The sequence below is a fragment of the Chionomys nivalis genome, chromosome 7 (genome assembly GCF_950005125.1).
Source record: "Chionomys nivalis chromosome 7, mChiNiv1.1, whole genome shotgun sequence".
NCBI classification, from domain to species: domain Eukaryota; kingdom Metazoa; phylum Chordata; class Mammalia; order Rodentia; family Cricetidae; genus Chionomys; species Chionomys nivalis.
Window position 1 is genome coordinate 66,932,439 of NC_080092.1, and position 22,165 is coordinate 66,954,603.

The following is a 22,165-nucleotide window of genomic DNA, read 5'->3' on the forward strand; positions in this document are numbered from 1 at the left end:
CAGAACAGCCAGGGCTGTTACACAGAGAAAACCTGGGTAACAGGATAAAAACAAAACCAAACGAAAAGCCAAGTGTGAGCCTGACCAGTCTACCAGCACTGAGAGGCAGAGACAGAAGAATCGCAGGCTTGGGTGTGACACTGAACACTTTATCTGTGAGCACCAGGTCACAGGAGAATTTGCCTCCAACAAAACTGTGGACAGATAGGGCCTTAGAAACAGGCAAGGGAGTACTATGGACTCCACACACGTATTAACTTGAACACACCCATACCAACAACAAATCAATTTCCTTTTTTCTCATACCAAATTTGTTTAATACCTATAGGCAAGAGTTCTTTAATCTTTGGTCCAGGATTGGCACCATCCTACATTATACACAGAAACATACTGAACACTATAAGAGTAATAGAATAATGTCCCAGTAATACACACAGTTGAGATAGTCTTAAAACAATAATGTTAACAATGACGACAATAATAACTTTCAGGGCCGAAGAGATGGCTCATCTATAATAAAATTTGGTGCCTCCTGGTGTGCAGGCATACATGCAGGCAAAATACTGTATGCATAATAAATAAATCCTTAAAAAATAAAAAAGGCTTTCACCATGAGTTAAAAACAAAATTTTCTTAGGTAGTTAAAAACAAGGCAGGTGGTGGCAGCACACGCCTTTAATCCCAGCACTTGGGAAGCAGAGGCAATCGGCCTCTGTGAGGCCAGCCTGGTCTACAGAGTAAATTTTAGGACAGCAAGGCTACACAAAGAAACCTTGTCTTGAAAAAACAAAGCAAACCTTTTGGAATCTTTTTGTTTTTTGTTTTTCCTGACAGAGTTTCTCTATAGCCCTGGCTGTCCTGAAACTCACTCTGTAGACCAGGCTGCCTCTGCTTTCTAAATGCCGGGATTAAAAGTATGTGCTACCATTGCCCTTGTAACCCTGGTTTGTTAACCTATATATGTAGTCCCAGTATTCTGGAAGGAGGCAAGAAAGTCAGAAGTTCAGGATGACCATCGGATACATAACAAGTTCAAGGCCAGCTTGGGCTATGTGAGACCCAAAATAAAAATCTGAAACAAAGAGAAATAAAATACTGAATGGAAAAAGCTGCCAGAATCTCGCAACATTTACTCTAGCAGCGAATGAATGCATTAATACTCCAAATAGAAAATGTATTTCAGTTTACCTCACCAATCTAACAAATACATCTGTGACTATTTGGTCTATGTGTGCTACTAATACCAAGGGTCTAGACAACTTCCACAAGTAAATTATCTGTTCCTTGAAAATGCTCACCACCCTCCCCCATGCTTCTGTCCTCATTCCTTCAAAGAAACTAACATGGAGAACTCTGACAGGAAAATTTTCAGGAAAGGAACCAACTACCATTCTTCAATTTTACTCTTGGTTTATAAAAGAATCATGAATCACACAGGTCCAATATAGAACTCTTTGCTAGGGGTGATCAACAGAAGTATCACTAAACAACTAGTATTACTTATAAGTATCAATACCTTATGCATATCGCAAATGAAAGTAAACAAGCAAACCGCCCAATAGTTATGCTGAGGCACTGTTTGCATTGTTGTGGATTAAGCCGAGGGTCTTGCATACATTAGCCAAATGCTCCACCAATGAGGTATTATTTACAGTCCCCAAACACTGGTTTTGAACCACAATAGAAAACAACAGAAAAGATGTGTGTAGCTGTCGAAACAATAAATACCCTTCACTTATAAGAATGCTTAATTTTCAAAAGGCCAGGCGGTGGTGGCACATGCCTTTAATCCCAGCACTGGTGAGGCAGAGGCAGGTGGAGCTCAAGGTGAGTTCGAGGCCAGCCTGGTCTACAGAGTGAGTTCCAGGACAGCCGGGAATGTTACACAGAAAAACCTTGTCTCAGAAAAAAAAACAAAAACAAAAAAATGCTTCAGAGGAAAACTATAAGACAGAATATTTGAGGTACAAAGTTTCAATGCCATATGCCTTCATTTATAGAAGTTTTTGAAATTGTTGGCAGAAACCTTTCAAGTGACCACAATAATTAGGGTATATCTTTAGCTTAACTCTGAACAAAGCATTTTATACAACTGCTTACAGGACTCAGGCACAAATATTTTTGATACATTATTCATATCTTAAGGCTTTTCCTCATGTTTCAGGCATGTTAATGTGATCATTCTTAGGCGTGCGCACACACACACACTGTGATCACTCTGACACACACTAATGTGAGCACTCTTAGGCCCACACGCGAATGTGATCATTCTTAGGTGCACACACACTAATGTGATCTCTTAGGTGCACACACACACACAAGATAACGTATTACAATTTCAAGATAACTCTTTTGTTAAATAGTTAACACAAATTAATCAGCAAAAAAGGAGCTGCTGGCCGGGCGATGGTGGCACACGCCTTTAATCCCAGCACTCGGGAGGCCGAGGCAGGCGGATCTCTGTGAGTTCGAGACCAGCCTGGTCTACGGAGCTAGTTCCAGGACAGGCTCCAAAGCCACAGAGAAACCCTGTCTCGAAAAAAACCAAAAAAAAAAAAAAAAAAAAAAAAAAAAGGAGCTGCTGTGTGTACACGCACACATTTATCATAAACACTGGACATTTGAAGAATTAACATTCTCTTAGAAAAAATTACTCCTGAACCAGGCAGTGGTGCCGTACGCCTTTAATCCCAGCACTCAGGAGGCATAGGCAGGCGGATTTCTGTGAGTTCGAGGTCAGCCTGGTCTACAAGAGCTAGTTCCAGGACAGGCTCCAAAGCTAAAGAGAAAACCTTTCTCAAAAAACAGAAACAACAACAACAAATTACTCCTTTACTCCTTTAATTTGGAAAACACAGGCAAGGAAATCTCTGTGAGTTCAAAACCAACCTGGTTTAAACAGCATTACCCTGCCTCAAACTGACCCTCCAAAAACAGCCTACTAACTGTCTAAGTGAGCTCCTACTCTTGATAAGCGATTCAAAAATAATCTTCTCCTAATGATGGAAAAATTTTAAGATGAAAATATTTTCAACACAATGAGACACCACAATGAAGGCTTCATGAATAATTTATTCCATTTGAAGTTTTGTTTTTTTGTTTTTTTTTTAAAAAGTATAAACTTTTTCATTTCCTCAATCACAATTTGTACAACTCAGTGTTATGGCATTCGGCAGCAATAGTGTTTGTTCCTTATTCTTTTTTAAAATTTTTTTGTCACGTTAAAAAGAAAAGCAATTGGACCATATTAAATGTCACTGCTAAACAACAACTTAAAAACGCCCCTTCATAAAGTGACCAAGCTATTCTGAGAGGGTTGATGCTGACATGTCCAGTAATGATGTTACAATTTGTAGTTTAAACTCAGTAACTTTAAGGTCCACAAATCCAGTTTACTTTAAAAACTAAAGCTATTTTAAAACTTCAAGAATATCTCAACCTGAGGAGTATTTTAGGTCCCAAATCCAGTTTTTCAAATTTATACTCCACAAAAAGAGAGAGAGAGAGAGAGAGAGAGAGAGAGAGAGAGAGAGAGAGAGAGAGAGAGAGAGAGAATGAGTGAATACATATATAAAAATTTAAACCACAGTTCTGGGCCCATTAATACACTAAGAAATACCAAAAGGTAAGATTTTTCCCGCTGATTTGGTGACAATGGGATAAAATTAAAATGTTTGTTAAACACATTTTTTCTTAATTTTAATTAAACTAAAATATTAAGAGGAAACCCAGACCAAATGTCAGTCAAGCAACACTGAATGTCTCAACAGACTAATATGCAATGCCACAGTGGGTAGGAGCAGATTCTATGATGCAAAAGCATTTAAAGACTTTCTTTTAACCTATTCAATCTGAACATTTGAAATAATGTGACATAATATTTTGATATTACAGTAATAACATAGTGCTTGATTAAAGATCTGCAAATCTTTGTAGTAACACATTAAGTTAAAAAAAATTACCTCAGAAGTAAATATGAAGACGAAAGAGAATATTTGAATACAGTAATCTGTGCCATACTGACAATTGAGGACGAATACAGCTGAGGATAGTTGGCTAAGTAGTAAGAGCTTAATTTTAGTGGTTTAAGAAAAGTTTAGAAATATTTAAAAATTACAAGCTATTTTAAAATTTAAGGATTACATATAAGTACACTTGGTGGCCTTCTGGCCAAACAATAAGGTGTACAGAAATGTATTCATACAGTGTTAATTCACAGTCCTGATAACTGAATGGCTTGCATAAGAAAGGTATGGCTAGATGTTTCAGACTGGCTGGAAGCAGACATTATATAACTAATCTTTTAAAATGCTAACATACGGAATTTCACCTGCTTCATACTGAATAACTGCACACAAAACAGGCATTAGCATTGAAATGAGGAAATCAAGGTTTGGGAACTCAATGGGAGAAAGTGTAACAATTTTGCTTACCTACTCAAAACGATTACCCATGCTTGTCTGTGACAGTACATTAGTAAGTTAAATCTATCACATCTTGCACAAAAGGCTTCATTTTTTCTTCTAATGGCTATTTAGCAACTTCCTATTTGAGCAAGAACTGATGTGTGAAGGGGAGGAAAAAGACCTTATGAATAAATTCTGTATATCTGGGATTAGATCCTGATTGCCAGGTAAGAAGAATTGTGTGTGGGATTCCTGCTTATGGCTACATGAAAGAGACTGCTAGGGAATACTCTTGTTAAGTCTATTTTCAAACTGAGGTGTGGTTATTAGAGGTTAGTAATTTTAAATTGGGATTATAGTCTTCTATTTTCTTGAATCATTATTGAGCTAATAAAATAACAAGGATAGTTTGTAAATAGAAATTCCAAATAAGCATCTTTTATCTCAAATCAAGTTCCTCCCACCAAGAAAATACAGAACAAAATATGTCAACACAATTCGTGGTGGTGTTAGCATAATTTAAAAACAGACGTGATCTTTAAATATCAAAATATGCTCAACATTTGGATCGCTCTATTAAGGTTGAAGGAATAATTTGAAAACTTGTTACTAATTGTGTTTCTTTATAGAAAAACAAGAGTTGCTAATGTTTTCATTTACCCAATTTAAAGAAAATACACTGTAAGAAAATGTTTTTATACTAAATAATATTAAATGCATACTATTTACAAAACAGGTTTCAGTTTAAAAAAACATACTGAATTATTGAGTTTTGTAAATACAACTGATTTTGTCCTTGTTGACAATTAATGAATATACAAGTAGGAATTTTGAAAGACTGCTTCCAAGAAAGATAGGTAGACTTGGCGACTGTGAATTCAAGTCAGTGATGCAGGCAGGAGACTAACTGGGCTCTTGTGAGCAGCACTGTAGAAGGATTATTTGAGGGGTAAAGCCTGCGTAAAAGCAGTTATCTTGGCATGTGCAAACAAGAAGGGGGAACGTTGTATTGAAGGAAGGGGTGAATTAAAGTCCCTAAAATTCAAGTCCCTTCTTTAGGGAGGTGAGAACCTCCTTGGCATATGCCCTACCATAATTTGAGCTGTGTCATAGAAAAGTACAGACTCTGGTGTTTGGGACTCCCATCTCCAAACCAAGAAAATTCAATAAATAAAAAAGTCAAAGGGAAACAGTTTAGAAAATGGTTCTTTCACTAGTGGAACAGAGTCTGAATACCAGAATTCACTGAGGATCTATTTACACCACAGTTTGATTGCACACACACTCACACTTTCACACCCATACATATGCATACTCTCACACACATTCCCAATCTTTAATTTAAAAAAAAAAAAAGTAAAACAATCAAGAGTGACTGCCCTTAAAATAATTTGTAAAATGCCTAGAGCTGGGCTAAATTTCAACCTTATAACAGATCCTGCAGATAAATTTCATAATTAGTTATATCCCCATGCCTAAATGTGCCACTGTGAAAACTGAAAAAAATTTAAGCATGTAACATTAAACACCAAAATTAGTTTAAGCATTCAGTAGCAAATTTTTTTTCTTTTTTGTAAAACTAAGTTTCTTTCACTGGAAATGGCCTGAAATATTAGTCATAGCCCTAAACCATAGTACAAAATATAACTGAAGATTTCTCATTTTATCCTAAGTTAATCCACCTAACAATATCACATATGTGTATTGCCATCATGTTATTCTGCAAATGTGTGATATATAAAATGTTGTAAGACCGGTACCTTTTCAATTTATAAACACAGTGAACTTCATTACTGTACATGTACTCTGCAACTACAGCTTAGCTGTAAATCTTCCACACACAATGGTATGGACATTATCCCTCTATCCCTGTTAAACTGTACATTGAGACAATACAAATTTACTGTCCGACCCACCCCCTTACAAAAAAATAATACTCTAAAAGCAACCCTACTGCAACTTTTTAATTAAGACGATTACATATATTTTAGACCAATTGCTTTAAAGCAAGAAGGCAGTATAAACCTTCTAGGAAAATTTTTATAAAAGAGGTTAAGAAATATAAGACAATTTATACATTTAAAAACTTACAATAAATAAGAGATGCAGGCATTTTTGAATACTAGATACTATATCCAATACAAGAACATCTTGATGTTCTAAAGCCATATGTTGAAATTCATTGTTCCTCATGTTTCCTCTCCATGCTTTTAATATTCTTTAACATGAATGGGTACTATGGCTCATTACTTTTCACAAATACTGTGACTGGAAAAAAAAGGTTAATTTTTGCTACGAAAATGTTATAATACGTTTTGAATAATCAGTCATCACCCTAAAGAGCTCAGTATAGTCAATGAAAAATAGGGTTATAGCCCCGCCCCCAAAGTCAAAACAATATTTGTTGAAGTAATAAGAATTAGACCCCATCACAAATGACTTCCACTGAGAACTGTAACTTAATCCTGCAGCAAAATAGCCTTTCTTCCTGTTCTTTCCTTGCGCAATTCCATCAAACGAAGATCACAGCATATTCATGATAAAGTTATATAACTGATTCAGCACCACAAAATGAATTGGGAGACACGAGCGTCTGTCCTGGATTGCAGGGTCACAGGTTAGCCATGAGAGTGCATTGTACTGTTCCAAAACAAACCTGAAAAGCAAATAAACTGTAAATCCATCTATTCCAACAAAGACGTTAGCAACACTCTTATGATTCAAAGTGCTGGTGGGTGTGCGCATATGACAAGATATTGCCATGCATGCCACTCTGGCTTCTAACTCATCATGAGGCCAAGGCTAGCTTTAAAACTCAATGGTCCTTCTGCCTCTGCCACATAAGTACTATGACTACATCAGTACCACAACCACAAAACCTCTCTTTCTTTGCTAAGAATTTCACACTGTGACCCAGGCTAGCCTCAAACTCATGACAAGCCTTTTGTTCTGGCTTCCTGAGTGGCATCACACCTGGCTAAAGTCACTGTATTTGTTGTTTTGTTCCATTTCTTGTGCGGTTTTTGTTTGTTTGTTTTTTAAGCTGGGCTAGTCTCAAACTTGTAGTAATTCTCTTTTCTTATCCTCCCAAATCCTGATATTATAGGTATGAATCACCAAATACAGATAAAGACATCTTTTAAAAAGGAATAGTAAAGTTTGATTTAGCAGCACATGCCTTTAATCCTGGCACCCAAGACACAAGGCTGATGAATCTCTGTCCAAGGTCAGCCTATTCTCTATGAGCTCCAGGCCAATTAGAAACGACTCAAAAAGGAGGGGGAAAAGCAATAAGCTGAGTGCAGTGCAGTGGGAGAAGCAGATACAGTTCTGTAAATTCAAGAACAGCCTGGTTCCAGGGAGCCAAAAACAACACAGTGAAACCCTGTCTCAAAAAACACACGCCGTTAATCCCAGCACTCAGGAGGCAGAGGCAGAGGCAGGCGGATCTCTGTGAGTTCCAGGCCAGCCTGCTCTACAGAAAGAGTTCTAGGACAGGCTTCAAAGCTACATAGAGAAACCCTTGTCTCAAAAAATAAAATAAAATAAAAAATAAATAAAACAAAACAATAAAAGTAAAATAGTAAGGAATGACATAACTAACTTCATCACATAGTAAGTTTGAAACTAGCCTGGGATACATAAAACCCCTTTTCAAAAATTAAGGGGAGAAATGTATTCATGTTAGAAAATGACTTATATTCTGGGAGCCGGAGAGATAGCTCAGCAGATAAGAGGACTGGCTATTCTTCCAGAGGACCGGGGTTCAATTACCAACACCCACATGGCAGTTCACAACCTTCTGTAACTCCAGTTCCAGGGGACCAACACCCATAGCAAATAAACAAAAAAACAAAGTACAGCACTCATTCCCAGTAATTTAATAAGGTTTGGGGCTTACCAGCCCAAACTTAAGAGTAATGCAGCAGGGATCAGTGCTTAAGAGCATTAATTGCTTTTCCAGAGGACCATAGTTCAATTCCTAGTACCCACATGGCTGCTAACATGTCTGTAACTCCAGTTCCTGGGAATCTGGTGCCCTCGCCTGGCCTCTATTGGCACTGCATGTATAAGGTACACAGACATGCAAGCAGACCCCAAAATAAAAATAATAAAATAGTTTTTAAGAAGTAATATTCAATGAGATTTTAGCTCGAGGTAGATCATGAGTGGATAGAAAAAAACTTAAGTCCCAAACACAAAACCATCTAAAAGAAAATTCATCCAGGGATTCAAAACTAAAAAGCTGTCAACTTGCCGGGCGATGGTGGCGCACGTCTTTAATCCCAGCACTCGGGAGGCAGAGGCAGGCGGATCTCTGTGAGTTCGAGACCAGCCTGGTCTACAAGAGCTAGTTCCAGGACAGGCTCCAAAACCACAGAGAAACCCTGTCTCGAAAAACCAAAAAAAAAAAAAAAAAAAAAAAAAAAAGCTGTCAACTTTTACCCAATAAAGATATTTAATAATAAACATTCTTATTTTACCCAAACTAAAACAGAGAGCAGGCAATGTTCCAAGAGCTGTACCTGAGGACATCTGAAGTCTGATTTGAGTCAAGTGGGTGGGAGTGTTTACTGTGAAGCAGTTCGTCAGATTGCACTGAAGGCACGTGGAGGTGCAAAGAGGCCTAAAAAGGTAAGGTAATCAGTCAGCCATGTGGGAAATCAGTTATTTAGTTTCAATGTGCTCTCCTACTCGATTGTCCTTGATGAAACTGATTTTATGACAATGTTAGCAGTAAGAGCTTCTATGAAAATTCAAGGTTTTGATGGAAACATTAAGGTGCAAAACTTACATTGGGTCTCTCTACAATTTTTGCTTTAACTTCTTTTAGTACCATATAGCAATCCTTAAAGACAGATAAAGAAAAGAAGGGAGGGAGGGAGGGAGGGAGGGAGGGAGGGAGGGAGGGAGGGAGGGAGGGAGGGAGGGAGGGAGGGAGGGAGGGAGGGAGGGAGGGAAGAGCTTTCCAGTTATCTTCTAATTTCACAGACTTTAGACTATGCAGCTATACTTGGATACTAAGCACTAAAAAGAAGCCAAGGGAGTAACCCTGCACAATATTTTACTTAGGAAGTTGTGATTTTAACAAAGCTTCCACTGGATGAACACTTTACAATCAAAACAATGTATAAATACTTGCTTGCCCAATGCATTTCTTAGCAGAGGTTTCTAACAATTGCACACACAATTAGGGATAGCAGTGAGTAATGGGCAGAAGGAATGTGCTACTATTCTTCACATTCATGTAGTGAAATCAGTCATCTAGTGTGTACGTCGTACGCAGTATTAACACTATGACAAGGTGGTGTTGTTCACCGCAATCCTTCACAAGCTTTCTTCATGCTATAAAGATACTTCTTTATACTGATCTGTGTTCTCCATCACAACAGCATACATGTATACAAGCTCATATACAGTATATTCAGGAATATAATAAAAATATGTATGTTTGAACTGTCTATAAATTCTTGATCTATAAATTATTAGTAAGTCTCACTCAGCAGATCACTACAGAGTAAATGGATGTTGACAATTCTTATAATAAAACTACTTTTAAGCATCTACAGAACCCACTGACTTCTCACGCACAGAGAAATATACCAAGTGGTTTTATTGATTACAGTACAGAATTAAAATGGGATATATGAAAAACATAATAAAATTATTTTTAAGTTATGCCTTACCTGTGATTCAGAACCAGAAGTCCTAATCTTGTTACACTGTATCTGAGGGTGAATGCTCACTTTACACTATCCTCTCTGCAAATAAATATTGAGTAGAAAAGAATCTGGATAGTCCCTTGGACTTTTCATAAAAAGTGTTTACTAAACAAAAGTGTGCCCTGAGTCTCTTAGGTCATGAACTACAATAGGTATTATACTAAATTTGGAAATAAGCAGGGTCATTTACTGCTATTTTGAAAACTTTTAGTGTGCACACAGGCTCTGTGACTACATGTGGGAGGAGACAGCAAGTGCAGCACTTCCCAAAGGACCAAGGAGGCTCCAAACACTACTTACTATACTGCAGAAAACCCTGGAAGATGTTCATGTAATGAGACATGATAGAGCAATAAACATCTGGAAGAGGAATAAAAGTCACAGAATAAACTAACATTTTATTAATAGTCAATTAAAGGGCAAGGACAGGTCAGAATACTTGCCTGACATTCACTGTCTGGGCAGGGGAAGGAGAGCTACAGATTCAGTTCTTGTAATCTTTATGAATGCGCTACATAAATCCATTGTTTAATCTCAAATGCTTAGACACAATGGGATATGGGCCTAAGGTAACAAGATTTGACTGGCATAAATGATCCAAGAAATTTCTATGCTCAGGAACTACTAAAATATTATCTCAAGAAATGGAAGCATACAATCTGACCTGAAATGTGAAGAGCCCACAGTGACTTTTACATTGTTTGAGGCAGATCTTCATATACTATTTTTGAGCAGTAATAGCAATGATAACAATCAACCACAGAGAGCTTTCATATCTCATTTTCCTTCCCCATCTTATAACACATAAGATGGACACTGGAAAAGTAAGTATCAATAGGTCTGGGAGTATCACTTCTTAAAAACTCCTCACCAGTTTTTCATTTACGTTTTGTACCACTGGCTTATAAACCAGGCTGACCTCCAATTCCTAGGGAGTCTTCTTGCCTCCGCATCCCAAGTCATAAGATTGTAAGTCACAACACTCACTAGTTGTATGCTTGTTTCTGGGACAGGGAATTCACTATGTAGCCCTGGCTGGTATGGAACTCCCTGTGTATACCAGCCTTGTGCTTAAGGACATCTTCCTACCTTTGGCTACTGGATGCTGAGATTAAAGGCATGTGTTATCACATCCATTCTACTCAATAGTAATTTATACAAGGAAAACTTTTTAGAATAGGTAAATTAAAGTATAAAAAAGATTGCTAAATTTTCTTTTAAAAATTTATTTATGTATGTATGTATGTATACAATATTCTGTCTTTATGTATGCCTGCACGCCAGAAGAGGGCACCAGACCCCATTACAGGTGGTTGTGAGCCACCATGTGGTTACTGGGAATTGAACTCAGGACCTTTGGAAGAGCAGGCAATGCTCTTAACCTCTGAGACATCTCTCCAGCCCCAAAACTTTTTAATTCTCAAAATAATGAAATGAAATAGAAATGCAGTATCATCCTATTCAAATAACATAATTATCATTAAGAGATCCAGGTTTTACTCTAGATGTCTACTACAAATGTATGACTTTAGATAAGTGAGTTTCCTGAATTAAAGTACGTTCAGCTGGAGAATAAGACTAGAAGAAGACACGGTAATGTTTATCAGCTCTAAACTTCTACAATGCAACTGAAAATATAACTTCAAACCAAGAGTTCCAGAAGTCTGACTTAAGAAATGTTTAAACTTAATATAAATTTTATAATTACTTGTTTCATATTAGATAATTATTTTTTATGAGATCATCTAAAGAAATACATACAACAATGTATTTAAGAACTTGGAATTCAGATGAGCTATAAAGCTTTAAAATGTCACTTCAATAGTTCTCAGAACTAAAACTATCAATAAGGATTAGTTAGGAATTGCCACAGAAATAGTAATACCTTAAGAAAAAGGGGACATTGATATTGTGCTTGAGGACATGCTGACCAGAACCAGTCAGGTAGTGGACCCGCTTTGGCAGTTGATACAAAGTATCCAAGGGCCAATGGTTGCTGAAGAATATTAGTTACTTCATCATGAGACTCTGTTGAAAGTAGCCGGTCAGTACCCTGACCCTTGGAAAGAAAAGAATATTAGTTCATTCAGTATATCCAGACAACGAACATAAATACAAAAGGACTTAGAACAATTAATATAATTATTGCAATAAACCACACAAAACACTAAAACTTAAATGGTGATAGGCCAATAATCTCTACTGCTGAGAGACTGAAGCAAGAGGATCAGTTCAAGACTTGTACTACAAAGTAAGTTTAAGGCTAACCTGAACAACTTATCTAGATCATCTCAAAATTTGAGGATTGAGGATGTGAGTCCATAGCAGCTCATGTGTGAGGTCAAATTTAGGCCCGATAGTTAAATTAGTAATGCCATAAAAACAGTATATTATGAAACAGCAAAACAAAGTGAGTATGTCTAAGGTCAAAGTGAGTACAAAACACAAATCACTCACTGTAACTGCTATTTCCTAACAGTTCAACTAATTCCTCAACCCCAATGCAAAAGACAAATTCAACTTGCTTTGCTCTTCTAGCATCATCTATAAAATGTCATTAATTTCAATAATGTTTTAGAAGGCATTATGGCAATATAGACTATTGTTCATTCCATCTGAATTGGTCAACAAATTTCTCAGCATTATTTTAAGAAAACAAACAAAAGGAAATTAATTCATAATGAAACTATTCTTTATATCAGTGCTTTTTAAGCACCAGAAATTGTACCCCCTTTTTATTATTTCTTTGAGAATTTCCTATAATATATTTTGATCATAGGATTATGGTTACTTTTAATGTTAGGGGGAAAAAAGAGAAACAAACATATTGGTACGATGCCTACACAGTGGAGGCTCAAACCCCAAAAACAAACAAAAGAGACCATGGGCAGCATACGCCTTTGAGACAGAAGTAGGGAAATCATAGCCCTCCCCCCAAAAAATATTAATATCTAAACAAAAGTGCATGAGCTCAGTTGATCTCATCTCTTTGCTAATTTTAAAGGGAAAAATGGTGTTCTAGTTCATAGAATGATGGATGGATGGATGGATGGATGGATGGATGGATGGATGGCATTTACATACACTAAAACTTTTTTAGCATAATTACCTTGCCAGCATCACCTCCATGGGGGTAATGAGAACCTGGAGAATGTACAGGAGATGCAGTTGGAGATGCAGGAAGGATATTAATGATATCAGGATCAAGATCATCTCCTGTGTCTAATAAATCAAAGATACCCATTCCATCTGCTCCATCTGTACAGAGAAAAGAAATTAATATTTTATTTTCTGTATACCATGATCATTCATAGTAAAATATTATAATAAATTTTAACCAAAGTGGGACTGGCAAGGCATGTTGGCACATGCCTATAATCCCACCACTTAGAAGACTGAGTGATAAGGACTGCTATGGCTTGGACAGTCAGCCTAGGCTATACAAGCAGTGAGAACCAGTCTCAAAACAACAACTGGGGCATGTTGATGCACACCGTTAGTCTCAACACACAGAGCAGTGGCAAGAAGATTTCTGTGAGCTCCAGCCTAGCCAGTGCTACATAGTAAGACCCTGAAAAACATCTTAAAGTAAAATGGGTTAATATAACCAACATTTACTAAAGCATCAATTAATTGTGTGCCACGAATTGTGCTAACAGTCATATAAAGGATCTTGCAGTATTGATCAATCTAAAAAGATGTATGAAGAGATTAATCTAATGGTCCCTGTGATTATAGGGTCATACAAATAACAGGCAAGCACTACACCACTGATAGGAAGGAGAGAGTAGAGTGGGAGACAGTGAAAGGACCACTGCTGATACGACTTCTCTCCATTCAAAATGGAGAGAAAGGTAGAAGCCAAAGAGCATAGGCTTTGTAATCTTCACACAAACTATCCGCTACAAGCTGGCAAAGGCAAGGAAACAGATTTACCTAAGACTCTAGAAGGAATCAACCTTAAGACACATTGATATTAACCCACAGAGAATGATTGAGCTTTATAACAAATTCATGTTCTTTTAAGATACTAATATAATAATGTTACAGAAACAACGGGTAATAAAACCAACATAACATCAAGAAATATAAATGTGTTTTAAATGGTACTATTCATTACCAAGTAAAATATTTAAGTCATTACATAATAAAATAATAAAGTAATAAACTATGCCAGGCAGAGGTGGCACACGCCTTTAATCCCACCACTCAGGAGGCAGAGGCAGGTGAATTTTTGTGCGTTTGGGGCTAGTCTGGCCTTCTGGGCAGCCAGAACAAGGAGAAACTCTATCTCAAGGAAAGAAAAACAGATAGAGCAAATAAACTGTATGTGTATTGCCGGGTGGTGGTAGTACACACCTTTAATCCCAGCATTTGGAAAGCAGAGGCTGGTGGATCTCGATGAATTTGAGGCCAGCCTAGTCAGAAGAGTGAGTAACAGGACAGCCAGGGATACACGAGAAACCCTGTCTCAAAAAAGAAAAATAAAAGCAAAACAAAACAAAACAAAACAGTATGTGTATTTTTGAAGATCTACCATTTTCAAAAGTAATTTAGAGTAACAATAAACACTATATTAGTCTCTTCTATTAAATACAACCTAAAAGGTTCACCAAGTTCCATCTCTATTCTAGCAGTTTATACAAAGCATTGTTCGCACAAACTGACATATAAAGGACTATGAATAAGGCACAGTGTAGAAACAGTTTGCCTAACATGCAGAAAGCCCTAAATCAATCTCCAGTATTGTTTTGAGGGAGGGAAGGAGGAGGGAAAACGTTGTGGATGTATGAAGAGAAGAGAGATTTTTTTTATATATGTATTATATATGCCTGGTAAAATTTATGTATAAGTAGCTCGAAACAACAACATATACAAAAATTTTAAGATCAATCAAAATAAAATTTACAGAATTCATATCAATGACCAATTCTGATACAATAATATAAAATGGTAAGGTCATTTCCTGGAGCCACCTACACCATGCACTTATTAGAATAAAACAAAACAAATTTTTTTTTTTAAAGATTTATTTATTAATTATGTATACAGCATTTTCCCTACATATATGGTGCAGACCAGTAGAGGGCACCAGATCTCATTACAGATGGTTGTAATGAGCCACCATGTGGTTGCTGGGAATTGAACTCAGGACCTCTGGAAGAGCAGTCAGTGCTCTTAACCTCTGAGCCATCTCTCCAGCCCAACAAAACAAATTTTTTCATTTATGTTTGGGAGTCAAAATTCTTAGTGATCTGTTTCCTTGTCTTTTCTGGAGACTTGAACTTCTGCATTGGCTCGCAGCCTTCTCTCCGAATTTGTATCCTTCCATCAAATAGCTTTTTCCTCTTGTGTATATATAAAGCTTTCTCTTTGCTACCTTGTTATAAGATGTTTTATTGCTTTTTAAGTCCTATATGCATAGTATACAATAAAACTTTCCATCTCAATGGTCTTAACAAATCTTTAAAACTCTTTTTTCTTAAGAAGGTAAATGTCAGGGCATGCTATTCAGCCTACTTAAATTGTCAATATTTTAAAAAAAAAAAAATACTCGGAGTCCAGGCATAATGATGTGTGCCTGTAGTCCCAGCTACTTGGGAGACTGAAACAGGAGGGTGGCTTGAGCATGGGAAAAATAACAATAAAACAGCCAGAGTCGTACATGCCTGTAAGTCCAGCACCTTCAGACTGAATCAGGAGGATTGCTGAGAGCTCAAGACCAAACCTGGGCTAAATAGCAAGCAGCAGGCCAGACAGGGGTACATAGCAAGATATTTCAAAACAAAATAGAATTTCTAAGGCTCCATTAACTTACCATTGTTGGGATTGAAAGCTAAATCCAAATTTTCAGTGGTATAAGTAGCTGAAGCTACTTGCACAGAAGCAGAAGTGGGAAACACAAGTATATGAGTACATGATGTATCTTGTGGAGTATTTAGCTGAGGCGTCTGCATATTTAGAGTGGTGCTTCTTCCAAAAACAGAACCAGTTGACACAGAATCTGAAGAGAGATGCATTTTTCCTTTTTTCGTAAGTGAAGAATTTTATGTAACACTTAAAAACTTAAAGAGTACAATGAATAATGAAATCTGGCATATACTGAAGTGAACTAACCTGGCATGATAACAAAAGAACCTTGGGGTTCCATTGCAACCAAACAAGCACTAAGGATGCTCGGAGAGTCTGCAGCAGATATGCCACACATCCTACACATGTCTTTGAGCCTTTTGCTAAGAGACTGCAAGTTTCGACGACTCAGCAAACAACTCCAATCTGCAGGTATCAACAGGGGCAAAAGGAAACAGTGCTAGAAGCAAGTGTTCTGTTATAGTATTTACCCAAGATTACAATGAAAGAAATGCATAGCAACACTTCAATTAGCATATTTCTAATAAAGAAATTATCAAAGCTAAAACTCTTTTTTTTTTTTTTTTTTTTGGTTTTTTCGAGACAGGGTTTCTCTGTGGTTTTGGAGCCTATCCTGGAACTAGCTCTTGTAGACCAGGCTGGTCTCGAACTCACAGAGATCCGCCTGCCTCTGCCTCCCAAGTGCTGGGATTAAAGGCGTGCGCCACCACCGCCCGGCTAAAGCTAAAACTCTTATAGTGCTTCCTGGCATTTCTTATCCCTTTACCTCCAGTAAGCATCACACACAAGCCATTACATATTTACACGACTTTATATATGCTCCTTCTTACACGCAATGTTTTACTGATAACTTTTAGCATTTTAAAAGAAGATGTTTTTATTTTTTGTGTGAGTTTTGCCTGTACACTACATGTGTGCAGTGCCGGCAGCGCTAAAAAAGGGCATTAGACCCCTGAAGTGCAGATATCGTGAGCCTCCAGGTTGAGTGCTGAGGATCCAACTTGGGTCTACTGGAAGAGCTCTTAACTGTTGAGAACTTTAGCATTTTATTCAATGTATTACATAATGTGTTCTGAACCAAACGTACATCACCATAAAACAGAGTTTAAAAAAATAAACTAGATAAAAACATAATTTACCTTTCAATTCTCCATGTCCAATCCTACCCAGGCGACCAATTACCACTCTCCATGGTAAGGAACTCATCTGAATAAGTCCTAAGCACCACTCCCAAAGTTTCTGTAGACCAAACCTTCTGGCAGAACCCTTTTTCCGACGAGCCCTATTGAATGAAATGTTTGTAAATATTTCTAAAATTAACATAATGAAATTTTATGAGGGTTCAAATATGTGACAAACTGGTTCATCAATTTCATTTTATCCTGTTTTATTGACTGGTACCAGGGTATATAAACTGGTACCAGGTATCATATTGTATATGATATGCCTATACTTCCATTACAGGGTTATATTCCCACTTCCTGGTCCTTTACTTAATTTAAATGTTTCAAACCTTTATAAAAAACCAAGTCCTGATATACACATATTTGCCATTCAGGTTCCTAAGTTTTTGATATGGGATCTCTTTAGGTTGCCCAAAATGATTTCCTAAATTCAAATAATCCATCCTCCTGGCTTAGCTCCCTGAGTTGGAGGAAACACAGGTATATGGTATCAAATGCAGCTTCAAATTTATGGATTATTTTGTTATTCTTACTGTTTTACAATACACATTAGGGGCCTGAAGAGATAGCTAATTTGATATAACATGCTTTCCTGACAAGCATCAGGACTTGAATTCAATTCCCTAAACCTAAAGAAATAAATGTGCAGTGTTAATCTCAGAGCTGAGGAAGCAGACAGGTGAATCCTAGGAGCACACTAGCCAGTCAGTCTAGTCTACTTGGCAAAGTTCAGGCTGTCTAGCCAGTCTCAAAGAAGGAGAAGGTTGGATGGAGAGCACCTGAGGAATGGCAGTTAAGGTTGTCCTCTGACCTCCACAAACACACATAAATAAATTCTCAAAATATATTTGAAGGGCTGGAGAGATGGCTCAGCAGTTAAGAGCATTAGCTGTTCTTCCAGAGAACTCGGGTTCAATTCCCAGCATCCACATGGCAGCTCACAACTGTCTATAATTCCAGTTCCAGGGAATCTGACACCTTCATACACATGAACAACGAACGCCATGAACAAGAACTAGAAAATAAAATGATGAGTTGTCCAATTTTGGCCAACAATTTGTACTAAACCAATTTCAATACCTTAAAAAGTAAAGAATACCCAAGCCAGGCGGATCTCTGGGAGTTCGAGGCCAGCCTGGTCTACAAGAGCTACTTCCAGGACAGGCTCCAAAACTACAGAGAAACCCTATCTCGAAAATCCAAGAAAAAAAAAGTAAAGAATATCCAACACAAACTACATTTCTCAGCCCAAATAACATTTTTGTATGTTTCTAATACATGTCCTTTATTAGGTAGGCAAGTGTGCAACACAAGTACTTTGCAAATGAGCAATATCAGCTAACATTTATTTATTTATATATTTATTTATTTATTTATATATGTTACAAATATATAGCAGAGCCACTGTGCAAGCAATACTCACTTCATCCTAACAATCTGATGAGGCAGATAAAACTATTCGACAGCTATTATAAATAAATAAGCTGTAGCTCACTGCCTAAATTTCCCACTATCATAAACCAGCAAGAAACCAGGAAGGAGTTACATTTCAAGACAGGTCTCATTATATCTTATTAGAATTATTTTAATTTGTGCAGGAGAAGGCATATTCCACGGCCCAGGCATAAAGATCAGAGAACAATTTTTGGGAGTTGGCTCTCTTCATCATTTGTGTCCCAGGGGTCAAATCCATAATGTCAGGTTTGGAGGCAAGCATCTTTTACCCACTGAGCCATCTTGCCTACCCCTACAAATCTTAATCATTGTTCCATTTCTACTTTTCTCAAAGATTTAATTTGTTTTATGCATATGATTGTTGTGCTTACATATATGTATATGCACCACATGTAGGCCTGATCTTCAGAGACCAGAATAAAAGATTAGATTCCTTGGAACCAGAATTATAGATGATTGTGAACCACCATGTAGGTGCCAGGAATGGAACCCAGTCCTCTACAAAAGCAGCTAGTACTTTTTTTTTTTTTTTTTGAGACAGGGTTTCTCTGTGGTTTTGGAGTCTGTCCTGGAACTAGCTCTTGTAGACCAGGCTGGTCTCGAACTCACAGAGATCCGCCTGTCTCTGCCTCCCGAGTGCTGGGATTAAAGGCGTGCGCCACCACCGCCCGGTAGTACTTTTTTTTTGTATGAGTTTATTTCTACCTTTTGATCAAAGAAGTAAAATGACAACCAAAGCCTGATTATGGTGGTATGCGTTCACTTCCTTCAGATAAAACATTCTTTCCAAATTATCATGACTAAAGCAAATATATCACCAAAAAACAAATCAAACACCTTCCTGGACCTGGGGGGAGCAGGGAGGACCTTGGACTTCCCATAGGGTAGGGAACCCTGACTGCTCCTTGGACTGGAGAGGGAGGGGGAGGGGGAGAAGGGGAGGGAAGTGGGAGGAGGTGGAAATTTTCAATAAAAAATCAATTTAAAAAAACAAAGAAAAAACAAAACAAAAACCAAACAAACAGTATACAGCTTATGTTACAAGCAGTATTTATTCGTTTATTGGGTTTTTGAGACGTACTTTCTCTGTGTAAACCTGGCTGTCCTGGAATTACCTCTGTAGACCACGATGGCCTTGAACTCAAGAGATCCGCCTGCCTCTGCCTTTGAAGTGCTGGAATTAAAGGTGTGTGCCACCACCGCCCAGATCCACTTTTATGAGTAGGAGGGCTTTCAATAATATTTAAAAATATTTTAAGGGAGCTGGAGAGATGGCTCAGAGGTTAAGAGAACTGGCGGCTCTTCCAGAGGACCTGAGTTCAATTCCCAAAACCTACATGGCAGCTAGCAAATGTCTGAAACTCCAGTTCCAGGGCTTCTAACACCTTTGTTTACAGACACACATGCAGGGAAAACACCAGTGCACATAAAAGTTTTAAAAATAGTTTTAAATTATATGTATTAGGGGGTATGTGCACATGAGCACAGGAGCCTGCGGAAGCCAGAGTTAACAGGTATTGTGAACCAAGAACTAACTCTAGTCCTCTGGGGAGAGTAGCAAACACTCTTAACTGTTATAACATCTCTCAGTCCCTATAATAGTTCAAATTCTTCATCTAAAATCACTGTCATAACCTTTAAAACATAAAAGTTAGGGATTTTTAGGACATAAAAATTAGATTAAAAATTCAGTGTAACAAATTAATTAAGGGGAGACAGTATTTGTTTATGAGATATAATCTCACTAAGTAGCCCTGCCTGGCCTCAAACTCAGAGATTCACCTGACTCTATCTCCCAATGCTGGGATTAAAGACATGTGACAACATGCCTGGCCAGAATTGTTTTTAATTATCTTAATTATACAATAAAAGTACTAACTATAAAAATATACCCAGCTGGGCGATGGTGGCGCACGCCTTTAATCCCAGCACTTGGGAGGCAGAGGCAGGCGAATCTCTGTGAGTTTGAGACCAGCCTGGTCTACAAGAGCTAGTTCCAGGACAGGCTCCAAAACCACAGAGAAACCTTGTCTCGAAAAACCAAAAAAAAAAAAAAAAAAAAAAAAAAAAAAATTATATATATCCAGAATCTCAACAATTACTATCAAAATGTATATAAGCTTCAAATGGTTACCTACTGAGTATGAGACACTGTGTGTTGGACCTGTGCACATTTACTAACATTTCAAATTGGGATAATTATATTTCAGGAACTATAAGTACCTATTTGGAACATCGATGTTAATAATACAAGTTTCTAGAAGCTCTCCATATAGATCTGTGCAAGACGCAAGAATCCACCTTTGATCATGTGATAAACAGTAGCCCACAAAAAGAACATTGTATTTCTGTCCAGCTTCTCCAAATGTCTCTCCTAGCTCTGTCTGTTTATCCTTCACAGGAGCCAGAATAAAAGGTGGTGTATAAAGTCGAATACATTCTGGTCTCTGTTTAAAAAAAAAAAAAAAGCCATCTTACAACTAGAAATGAAAATAAAACAAAGCATTATTATTTAGTTTTATATAAGATCTTAAAATCTAAGTCATCTTAATAACATCATTCATGGAAAACATAATACTTACATCAGGACTTTTAAGAGCAGTTTCCAGAGCTAAGCCTGGACCAAACCCAGTCAGTGTTTTTACATTGGTTGATGTTGGAAGTGGTCTCCGGCACTGAGTAAAGGCCGAAAAAGCCAGAGATTTTAAATGCTGGGTGTAGATTTGTCTGTCTTCATGTTTCACGGGTTGTAATAGGTATTGACAAGGAACAATCTACAGATAAAGTGAGTATTACAAACATTAAAAGAGTAACTTGCAACATAGTAAAAGAAATCCCTTCAGACAAAACTTCAACAGCATATAATTGACTATAAAAAACTACGGTTTCTATCATACAGGGTTTCTACTTTTTATGGTTATGTGCATGAGTGTTCTGCTTGCATATATGTATATATACCTTATACATTATTATTAGCAGAAACCAGACAAGAGCATTGGATCCACCAAGACTGGGGCTATGGATAGCTGTTAGCTGCTATATGGGTGTTTGAAATAAAATACTGGGATTGGAGAGATGGCTCAGGGGCTAAAAACATTGGCTGCTCTTGACAAGGACCTGGGTCCAATTTCCAGTACCTACATGATGGCTCACAAACATCTATAACTTCAGTTTCAGAGGATCCAAAGCCCTCTTCTGGCCTCTGTGGCACCAGGCATATGATAGTATAATACATACACAAAAGCAAACTGACAAATAATAAAAAATAAAAAAATAGAAAAAGAAATTGAAAACTGGTCTTCTGAAGAGCGGTCAGTATCCTAACACTGAGCCACCTCTTGCACCACTATTATTTAGAATTAAATAGACAGGCAATTTACATGGACCCTGAACCACCTAGAAATCTTTTATATTTTCTATGCACAGAAATTATATTTATTAAGACTCCCATGAGACCTACTGATCAAAATTTCCTTTTCTTCTACTTTTACTTGCAACTTATCTCAATTAAAACTAACTTACATAG

At 37.4% G+C, this 22,165-nt stretch overlaps 1 protein-coding gene across 2 annotated transcripts in view; it reads right to left on the reverse strand.

The window, feature by feature from the left end:
- Positions 1–3,062: 3,062 nt before the first annotated feature.
- Med13 (mediator complex subunit 13) overlaps positions 3,063–22,165 on the reverse strand; it is a 94,694-nt gene continuing 75,591 nt past the window's right edge. For both annotated transcript variants that reach the window (XM_057775034.1, XM_057775033.1), the window contains exons 22-30: positions 21,222–21,413; positions 20,863–21,086; positions 17,140–17,282; positions 16,247–16,405; positions 15,948–16,133; positions 13,239–13,387; positions 12,015–12,188; positions 8,933–9,033; positions 3,063–7,062 (exon numbers count right to left, since the gene is read on the reverse strand). In XM_057775034.1, coding sequence (XP_057631017.1) covers positions 6,930–7,062; positions 8,933–9,033; positions 12,015–12,188; positions 13,239–13,387; positions 15,948–16,133; positions 16,247–16,405; positions 17,140–17,282; positions 20,863–21,086; positions 21,222–21,413 — 1,461 coding nt within the window. In that variant the 3' untranslated portion in view covers positions 3,063–6,929. The remainder of the gene's footprint in view (positions 7,063–8,932; positions 9,034–12,014; positions 12,189–13,238; positions 13,388–15,947; positions 16,134–16,246; positions 16,406–17,139; positions 17,283–20,862; positions 21,087–21,221; positions 21,414–22,165) is intronic.